Genomic DNA, 10,874 nt, shown 5'->3' with positions numbered 1-10,874 from the left:
TCAGATGAATTAGTTAGAGCCCCTCGCTGGGTTGATGCTAAGATAACTACCACATATAAGTATGAGTATTTTTTCATGCACACCACTAGTTCCCTTTTTAAACAATCTGCACCTATACCTATAAGAGTGCCTATAAGAAACCATGTGGAGGCTTTCTGATGTAGGAGGTGGTGATCTTGGTCGGGAAACATCTTTCATTGTTTCACCATCTACTATTTCTCCCAAACATTTATTTTGATTAGGTAATATAAAAAATTTCATAAAATTTCTCATAACATTCTTCCTAATTTATAACTAATAAAATAGTTTTCTTACCATGATGGGTGCACAGTAAAAAAGAAAAACATTAACCACTGTACACATTTGAGAGTAAAAAATCAATTTCAGCTCTTTTTTTCTGGTCTCAGATATTTTAGCTGAAAAAGTCGCCTCCCAGGCATATAATTTCAATATCTGAAAGGAAATAAAGATTTAAAATTCTTATTCTCTTTTACGAAATAGGAATGAAATTACATTCGGAATAAATGATAAAGTTTTAAATGAATACTGTATTATAAGTTTATGGATGTCTTTTGTTTGATAAGGAACACTTTTTGTGTTAAAGGGAAATTTTATACACACTTTGCGATTTTGTTACCATTTTATATTTTTTAAGCAGCTAGAAATCGCCACAGCTTAGGGCAAATTTTACAAACAATCAATGTTTTGAGAACATTTTATAAAACATTTCTCCATGAGCATGAATTTGTGGTGTGTAGACAAAACTCAAAACAATGAAGTCGCTTATGCGCAATAATAATCAATGTTTTTAGTCAACTAAAGTATGAAGAAATATACATAAAATAATTTATTAATACAGTATTCTTAGTATTATCCTTGAGTTATCCATAGAAAGTGGTTAGAAGATTTTTACATCTGAAATGTGACTTTTTGTTATACACTTCTGTAAGGCGCTACTTCATGGTGCCACCATGGTGTTACTTCACCATGTTAACACCTCCTTCATGGTGTTACTTCAGAAATAATTATACTTTCCTTATTGTTATTGATTGTTCATGTTTTTGACCGTGGAAATAATTTTTATACTGCAGTAGTTTAAAGCCTTCATTCATAGTTTCATATAATTTTACAACTTCAATGTGATTTTTGAAAAGAGATCCCCATTTTCTCTCTCACTGATTATAAAGAAATTAAAAAATGATTCATGCAAAACCAGGGAAAATAAATAGCTGCCCTATTTATTTTATTGATGAAAATGTAAAGAAAAATAATATATTAAATATTTAACTGATTAACTGAAGGTTAAGCATTTTACTGATTAAATTAGCTTGATGGATTATTTACGTTATTGTTTCATAAGCAAAGATTAACTCAATACGAATACTGAATCAATACACCGGAACTCTATAAAGAATATAATTGGAAATGCTGTTTATTACCTTTATACCGCTGAGGATTTCATTCATAAACTTCAGTCGAGTGTCTTTAACTTTCATTTGTTCATCCTTTGTAAAAATAAAACAAAAACACATGAGAATTATACATATGACGCTAGCTAATTGAAAAATCTAGCTCTTGAAAAAAAAAGATAGTCAGCATTTCGAAATGCATATGGCTAATTGGAAAAGTCTTAAGCGTTTTCTAATCTACCTGATTGAATTTAAACTAATTACTATCAGCCTCTCTGCCCTTAGGCTAATTAGGAAATGTGCCAAAAATTAAGATTGTAACAATAAAATAGCTTAAGTTTACAGCAATGAAACTATAACCAGTCTATTTACATTACTCCTCATTACAATCAAACTAAAGCTAATAGAGGAATAAATTAATTAATTTCTAATTGAAAATACTGCAGACTGTTTCAATTAGCTAGGCACTCTGAAAAGCTTGGCATTCTAATCAAAAAGTTAAATAATTCAATTAGACTATGTTGTTTATAAACTATGTGCAAAATGTCAAACAATATGTATTATCTCATTTATGCCTAGCGTCCTTTAAAAAGAACAGTTCCTTTTTTTTCAAAAATAATATAAGTTAGAGTTAAAATGTTTTTTTATTGATTTATTTTAAAAAAATAGTTCTATCTATCATAACATATTAAGTATAACAATATTTATACTTGATTTGAAATCTATACCCATGTGTCTTTTTAAAGAGAAAGGAGCAGTTAACAGAAAGATGGAATCCTTCTTTTTTTTACATAAGTGTTCCTCATATAAAGACCACATTTTGTAGGTGGGCAATTTAATGGGCTAACATAACTTCCATGCAAAAAAAACGAACTAAAGCTGAAACTTACTGTAAATTTTTCGCTGTACCTTGATACGAAGTAACCAACAGGAAGTAAGATAATTATTACAGCTAGACCTCCAAGTGTAGCTATTCCAATGTACTGCCACATAATTACAAGGATGATAACAATTCTGATTGGGCTAGTTAATAAATCTGCGCAGTAATAAGTGAAATAGGTAAGTCTTTGAATGTCCACCGATAGAAGATTTGATATAGATCCACTGGTAAACTCTTTACGAGCAGCAGGTGACAATAAAAAGTTCTGCAAATATTAGAGAAAGTAATTATTATTCATAGAATAATTAAGGGTACCCACGGTCTGGAAAAGTAAAGTGGTAGCAAAAGCCAGGAGATGTTTTAGGCAATCAATAAGTATTTAATTTAAAGGAAATATAAATAGACTCAGAAAATTACTCTTGAATTATTCCATCATTCACAAATCGTCGCTTTGAAACTAAACCGTGGTAACTCGAAAAAGCAAGTTTTTCAGGAGAGCGATTTCAAACTTTCCGCGCTAATGCTAATCGCAGCAATGCGATGACGATTTATCTGCTCTCTAAATTAACTTTATGGAACTATGAAGATAACAGGTTGTTTTTCTAAAAGGGTGACGTTTTTTACACAAAATGACCCAAAAATCTCATTTTTCGACTTTTTTGTGTTACAACGGTTTAGTTTCAAAGCGACGAAATGTGAGATACATATTGGTAGTCTTGAAAATTCTTAGCTACCACTCATTTGTTTTGTCCAGGTCGTGAGAGCCCTGATGATTTTGCAACATATAGCAGAGATGCCAGCTTGCTCAGGACAGCAAATATATATTTTAAAGTGGTAGTTTATCATTTGTGATTCTTGGTTTAATAAATTCAATTTAGTAGATATTCATCCACCACTGTTACTAAACAATTTATAGACTTATATAATTCACCACTTTTTAATATTTATGTCATGCTATACCCTTTAAAAAGCAAGTAAAATTATTCAAATATTTGCAAAATTTGCTTCGTAGTTATTTACCGTTTTTTAAAAATTATTTTGGCTTGTCCGGAGCAGTTGGCATCTCTGCGTATAGCACCATTATTGTATATTTTTTTCAATTCCAATATGTTAGTTACTAAAGTCGCTGCACTAATAAGACGGTATGAAGTTCATATTTATTGGTGATCTGGAGAAAATAATGGCTCATGCGCACAATGTTACCACACTTAAGAATGGAGGGCATATGGTGATTGTATTTTCCTGGTCTACGAACCAAGCTCCCTGACCACCCAAACGTCAGATATTGCTTCCTCAAACCACTACGAGATGATGAGCGAAAGTACATTCTGATCAGACACCCAGCCTCCAGAAAAAGGAATTGAACCACGATGTAAACCGTGCTAGAGTAGACTAAATCTCCCACTATAGTCTTCTGCTTTTCCTTGTTAGAGAGTAATGTTCAGATGGTATAAAGATGCCAAGCCGTTATTACTAACGAAAACAGGAAAAAATTAAAAAATAAAGCTCTTTTTCATTGAAAGTGTAGCAGAACAACAAACTTGTGAAGCTTTAAACAGGAGCTTTGTATATTAAACAGGAACTTGTATATTTGCAAAAATTTTAGATTACCAGTAATCATTTCATTTACGGAGTTCTTTCGGATGTATTATTGTTCATTTTAAAAATATTTACTTGTTTCTCGAAGTAGATATCACATTTGTCAAATTTATCGTTGCATTCGGCAATTTCGCCTTTATTTAAATCATTAATTTTCTTATTATTAGTTTTATGTTTGCTTGGGTAGAAAATTTAATCAAAATATTACTCCAAAACTTTTTAATTAAAAGTCAAATAGAATTGATGATAAGCTTTTCACTTGATTTAAGCAGAAGCATTAGCAGAATAAACAGCTCGAAATACGATTTTCCTCATATAGCAACAACTGTAACAGCTACGTTCCAAAAAATATAACATGAAAATGTGTATTTTTGGAACGTAACTGTATATGTCAGTGCGGTAAAATGTTTCATAGGTTCGGTTTCTCTAATCCATCTGTTTTAGATGACGGGCACTAGTTTATCATACAATACTAAGATTATATAATTGCATTGTTTTACCTTTCTATAGACTGCATTCATAAGAGCTGACTTCATCTGAGCACCAGCGTAAAAGAAGAAGTACACTCTGAAATTATCAACTATTTTTCCAAAGACATCAACTATGCAGAACAAGCTCACATACAGCATACCCCTCCATGCAAAATGATCATGCTCAACAAAGTCTATGAGACGACTGTAAAAATAAAGAAAGAAAGAATCAATAAATTTTTATAATTTTATAATTGTTTGAATTTAATAAACATATTTTAAAAATTCGTCACAATCATGGGTGAAAGCCCTTATATAGCAAGACGGAAAAGAGAAAAACCTGGTACGCAAAACATTGCATTCCAGCATTTTTTTCGAAAAAAATGAAATATTTGTAACTATCAAAATTTCTTTTATAATTCTGGCATATATATAAAACTGCTTCTTTTCCAAGATAAAGTAGATATTGTTGAAAAATTTAAAAAAAAGAATAAGTAAACTCCTCCCCAAAACTAGCTATAACTGAAATGGTTTTACTACCAGCCTTTCCTCTTTTCCGTCTCGCTTTCACCCCTGGTCACAATATTTAGAACTAAATAACGTTATTTAAATTGTTAACATACCGCTGAAGTTGAATTGTCACTTTTTGTCTGAAAGTAAGTGAAAAATAGCATAAATTTCCTACACAATTATTTGCAAGCATCAATCGAAGCTCAAATGTGGGAGAATGTGTCCTTGTCCTCCAGAAACCGTTTGGTCTTAAAAGCTCCACTGATATTTCTTTAGAGCTATGAAACGGATTTGAATATCGTATTGTCACTTGTTTGTTCTTTCAATTTGACTTTCCAATTATCATAACAACTGCATAGTTGACAGCAAAAAAAAAGTTGCAGTTAAACTTTGCCTGTGGAACTAAAGGGTTAATATTTCGCTCGAGGTTGAAATTTTACAATTAATCTTCGCTTTTTAATTCTCAGCTTTGAATAATATCTCGATCTATTTTGCCAGTAAGTCTTTCATATTTTTTATTAATTCATTAACATTTTCAACCAGTAAGGAAACGAAATATTAAATATTCGACTTTAATTAAAATTTTATAATGAGTTGATCTTTCCTTGGGACCAACGAGTTTTATACTCTTGCAATCTATATTTTCTCAATAGTATTGAGTATAGTAATGACTTATTTTATGCGGTTTTGGTGCTTTTATTAGAATATTTACTAAGTTAGAGTAGTATTTTTTTTTTATCTAAGTTACGTGAACACGATTTTTTACAAGCGTATATTAATATATGAGAGATAAAGTCTTGAAAACTGAATAAATCAAAATTATGTGGGCTAAAATTCTATTGAATCCTGACACACCTGTATAAGAAATATACAATCGCAAATAATAATCATAAATTTCAATTTGTTTAATTATACTGTGGTTTACATTTTAACATTTCTAATCAATCTTTAGAATTAAAAACAATCAGTACATAAAAATTTCGTTATTTTTAATGTTTTTACGGTTTAATTTTTGCTCTCAAAGAATAATCAGTAATATATAAAAAGTCCCGAGAATTCCGATTTGAAAATTAAATTGATTTTTTTAATGATTCTCGAAGTGCAGAATAGCCATCACGTAATGCGGAGAAGACAACTACTCCGCTTTCTGCCAAAATTTTAATAAACTGATTGCGAATTCGATCGCAAAACTAGTAGAATAAGAAATTACACCTACTCTTTAAATGTATCATCACGAATAACTGCAATTTCAGATGCATTTGTATCATACTTTGAATTTCCGATATGTAGTGGTGGAAAAACGAGTTAAAATGAAAAATACTAAACTAAAAAAAAATTTAAAACTCTTTACCACTTCAATAAAAAAAATTTACAAAACGGTGCAAGTTGGTATCTATGCGTAATGTAAAAAAAAGTTTCTCACATTTTTAAATTTTTTTTTATTATTTAGGTAAATGAAAGGTAAATTTTACGGGGTTGTAATTTAAGATGCATTTGTATCATACTTTCAATTTCCGATATGTAGTGGTGGAAAAACGAGTTTAAATAACATATTCTAAACTAAAAAAAAAAAATTTAACTTCTTTACCGATTCAATAAAAAAAATTTACAAAACGGAGCAAGTTGGTATCTATGCGTAATGTAAAAAAAAGTTTCTCACATTTTTAAATTTTTTTTTATTACTTAGGTAAATGAAAGGTAAATTTTACGGGGTAGTAATTTAAGAAGCATTTATATCATACTTTCAATTTCCGATATGTAGCGGTGGAAAAACGAGTTTAAATAAAAAATTCTAAACTAAAAAAAAATTTAACTTCTTTACCACTTCAATAAAAAAAATTTACAAAACGGTGCAAGTTGGTATCTATGCGTAATGTAAAAAAAAGTTTCTCACATTTTTAACATTTTTTTTTATTATTTAGGTAAATGAAAGGTAAATTTTACGGGGTTGTAATTTAAGATACATTTGTATCATACTTTCAATTTCCGATATGTAGTGGTGGAAAAACGAGTTTAAATAAAAAATTCTAAACTAAAAAAAAATTTTAACTTCGTTACCACTTCAATAAAAAAAATTTACAAAACGGTGCAAGTTGGTATCTATGCATAATGTAAAAAAAAGTTTCTCAAATTTTTAACATTTTTTTTATTACTTAGGTAAATAAAAGGTAAATTTTTCCGGGGTTGTTACCATCTGGAAAAAAAGGAAATAAAGGGTAGCATTGAATGATCTATAATCTTATCAAAGTGTTTTTTCCTCTAATGTATTTTCGCATAATTGAAAATTTCTATAATAGGTACAAATAAGACGAATTTTTCGCAATTTATCAAAAACTTTTAAAACGAATTTTTAAAGTTGTTTCGAATCATAGTGAATCCATATTAATTCAATAATATATCATGTTTAATAATCTTGCAGGCCCGCCAACTACTACGCTTTTTGCTAAATATTTCACCGAGTGGTAGACGTTTGAAAACCGAACCTTGCAGAATTTTTAGTAATAGAAAAAGTAACATTGAATAAAAATTTTAAAGTCTTTTATATGTAGTGGTGTGGAAGATAAGATGAAATGAATTAAAAAAATTACCACTAGAATATTTTATTTCAGAAAATCGAAGAAAGTCGCTGCGCTGCTAATAGGTGTGATTTTTGTTCCTCAAATCATTCTTAGATTTCTCTAAAATAAGAAATATTAATAAACTTACTCTAAAAGTAAAGGTGGTACAAGCAGAGACAACGTAAAAAGAAAATTGAAAATCGTAGCAGCCACTATCCAAGGCCAGAAGGTTTTGATTAAACTAAGTCCTAAACTTCGTGATTCAAGAGATTTTGGTTCCCTGAAAATATTGTCTACGTCAGTAAAGAATCACTGGGAGACATCGTTTGTAAAGTTTTTAAAATGTTCTTGTTTACGCACTTGTTTATGTTCCATCGTTTCAGGAATTCTGAGTATGCAAATATGGCCACTAGTCGGACACTTATAAACTTTAGATCAAGTACAGTTAGAAGCTTCCGTCTACTTTCAAAGACGAACCTAGAAGACAAGCTAGGTTTTAATAGGTAGGAAATACTACAACCACGCTGAAATTAGTCAGTAATTTAAATTACTAATTAAGTCTAATAATTCGACTGAAAATACTATAAGAGCTAAAATTATCTTAATTTTTTGTATCAGTACCTTTTTTTAAGTTAGGGAAATTAAAAAGAAGCATTAAAATATTATAATAAAAATACTTGAGCGAAAATATTTAAGATCCGTGAAAGCATTTAAGATCTGTTAAAAATCAGTTCTTCTGTGTATATCATGTACAACGCGATAAAATAACAGACTGTTCCAGATAACTACTTTTGGACATGAATAACCACTGGACCTCTTTTGATCTAATGATCGGATTTTCACGTTCTAAGACTCAACCTAATGGTTTGAAGGGGGTGACCTCAATTATACTAATTAATCAGTGCAAATCATATTTTAAGACACGAATTTTATTTTATTTTTTTTGGCTGGTTTTTTTCAAAAAATCTGTGCGTTAAAGGGTTAAATTACTTTGTCAAAAAAAAATAGTAGTGTGCAGAATAAGTTAAAGAACTATACTTCCCACACATGATAACGAATTTCGACTACTCAATATTTTTCCTTTTTAAACTAATTCGCAGCGATCTGATAACAACACTTTTCAGAATTACAGGAATAGGAAACAATTAAACTGTATAAAGTTTTCAACATACTTGATGAACCAGGATATGGTAACATAAGAAATAAATGGCACATCTTCGATAACCTTAGCGTCCTAAAGATTTAAAAGATAAAATATTATCAACAAACAAAACAAAAATTGAAAAACAAATACAATCTCTATGAACATAGATCTAAATAAAAAGTGGGCCACACAGAACAACTTTTGATCTAATGATCGGATCTTCACATGGGACTCAATCCTAAATGTTCTAGAGGTAATCTCAAAAATGAAGACAATATCTTAAGTTACGAAATCAGACACAAACACTTATTTTCTCTGCCTTTTTCGGCGGATTCGAATTTTGACCCTCAAAATATAGGGGGTCGACGCAATCTGGGAAACAATTGGTCAGGAGAGCTATCCAAAGTTTTGACTCCTTAATGTTAATTTTACTTTTTGCGTATCTCGCCATATCTCGAAAAGTTTTGTCTAATTAAAAAAAAAAATTGCACAAAATTATAAAACTTGTTCATCTAAAGATAATTTCATTCAAAAATAGCTTTTAGTTAATACTTATTATTTTATTTAACACTAGACGAAAAAATTTTGAATTGGAAGGTATACAATTTTTTACATGTGATTTCAAATGACTAACTACAAAATGTGGATAGTAATCGGTCAAATAATTCCTTAGAAATTGAATTTTGAAAATTCATGTTTACAAAATTTGATTTTACAGGAACAATTCGACCGATTTCTCTCAGATTTTGCAATTTAAAATTACATTTTTTAACATGATGTAAAAAATTGTGTTCCATTTAATTAAAATTTTTTTCGACTCTTATTTAATAATATAATAGCGAATAATAAATATTAACTAAAAATCTATTTTCTACATGGAATTACCTTTGGATAAACAAATTTAACAATTTTTTACAAAACTTGAAAAATTCGCTTAAAAAGTTCATAACATGCTACTAGTTTTTTATTTTCTTGAAACACTAGTACAGTATTCTAGTCCTAGTGTTTTTATTTTATTGGGCACCTGGGCCGCGAAGCGGCCCCTATCCCATTCATCTGGAATTTTAGAACTGTTTTGGTTGAGCAATGAGGTAAGCAGGCAATGGAGTTGCTTTTATGGCTAGTACAGTATTCCTAATACAGTAATTGTAAATATTTTTATTTTTTTACTTAAAAAGTGGTAAGATATTTATCTTGTAAAAATAGAACATATACATTGCTTTTATTCCATTGCTAGACGTTATTGTAAGAAAATTAATCGTAAGCACAACTATTTTTTAAATAGAAGTAGGAAAAATAAAATTAACTACCTGGAAAGAATCAAAGCTCCTGTGATCCACAAACATAGTTAAGAAAAGCTGAATATACACGAATGAAAAATAAATCATGTTGACAACGAAAATGGCTTCTGGCAATGGTCTTTTTCCCTACGAGAAAAAAATTATTTTAGGTATAAAAACAAGAAATCTCAATATTTTTTATGGAGGCCAATTTCTGAAGGAATCCCAAACGAACGCCAAAAAATATTGAAGTATAAATGAACTATTATTAAAAATATTTGAAATTTCCTAATTTAGCACTTACTTAAATCCAAAACTTTCCACCCATTTGGTAATATATTTCTATGGTCGAATTTAAGTAGCAGAATTAATGTGGCGAACAAGTACTTTTTCTGATTAACTTTTGTAATTTAGAAACGCTATTTGTTAATATAAATCTTCATTTTATTTTTTTCATAAGCCGGCCAGGTGGCCGAGCAGTCAGCGTGCCAGACTGCGAAGAAAGTGGTTGCGAGTTCGAATCCCTCTCAGAGCAGTGATGTTTCTCTCTGTGTGTTGTTCTCTCTGTTGTGTGAATGTGTCCCACCCTATAAACGGGTATCTGTGTGCATTGTGGCGTGGGTAATGCTGTTCGACTTCTTGTCTTAGGTTCACAGGTGCCCACCGAGCAACATTAAATGAGCAACACTTGCGGCATCTTCCAAGACGAAGAAGAAAAATTTTGTAATTGCTGTAAAAAAATAAGAAAAAACATTTACAAATTCCCAGATCACTCGGAACTTAGCTACTCAGCTCGAAGTACTTATCTTTACTTTATCAAAACACATGTTACAGAACAAGGACACACCTCAAAAACCACGTTTCTAAATAACAATTGAATACCACCAACTTTCACGCTTTTCAAAAAGGTGTTTTTCTAGTGGTAGGATAAAGTCAATGAAATTGAGATTGTAAGTATGCGTTTCATACAAATTTAGTCAATAATTAAAAACACTATTGGAGAGCTAACAAGCCTATTATATAT

At 30.1% G+C, this 10,874-nt stretch overlaps 1 protein-coding gene across 1 annotated transcript; it reads right to left on the bottom strand.

Moving 5' to 3' along the window:
* Nucleotides 1–315: 315 nt before the first annotated feature.
* Nucleotides 316–9,997, bottom strand: LOC122272846 (multidrug resistance-associated protein 1; the record flags this gene model as incomplete). The annotated part of the gene is made up of 8 exons (XM_043056878.1): nucleotides 316–453; nucleotides 1,440–1,505; nucleotides 2,300–2,554; nucleotides 4,389–4,563; nucleotides 7,575–7,706; nucleotides 7,787–7,903; nucleotides 8,599–8,660; nucleotides 9,881–9,997. Coding segments are annotated over 8 exons (1,062 nt in total), but the record flags the coding sequence as incomplete, so codon positions are not given.
* Nucleotides 9,998–10,874: the final 877 nt, after the last annotated feature.

The sequence above is a fragment of the Parasteatoda tepidariorum genome, unplaced genomic scaffold (genome assembly GCF_043381705.1).
Source record: "Parasteatoda tepidariorum isolate YZ-2023 unplaced genomic scaffold, CAS_Ptep_4.0 HiC_scaffold_1265, whole genome shotgun sequence".
NCBI lineage: Eukaryota > Metazoa > Arthropoda > Arachnida > Araneae > Theridiidae > Parasteatoda > Parasteatoda tepidariorum.
Note: the sequence above shows the minus strand (reverse complement) of the source record. Positions and strands in the feature narration are given on the sequence as shown.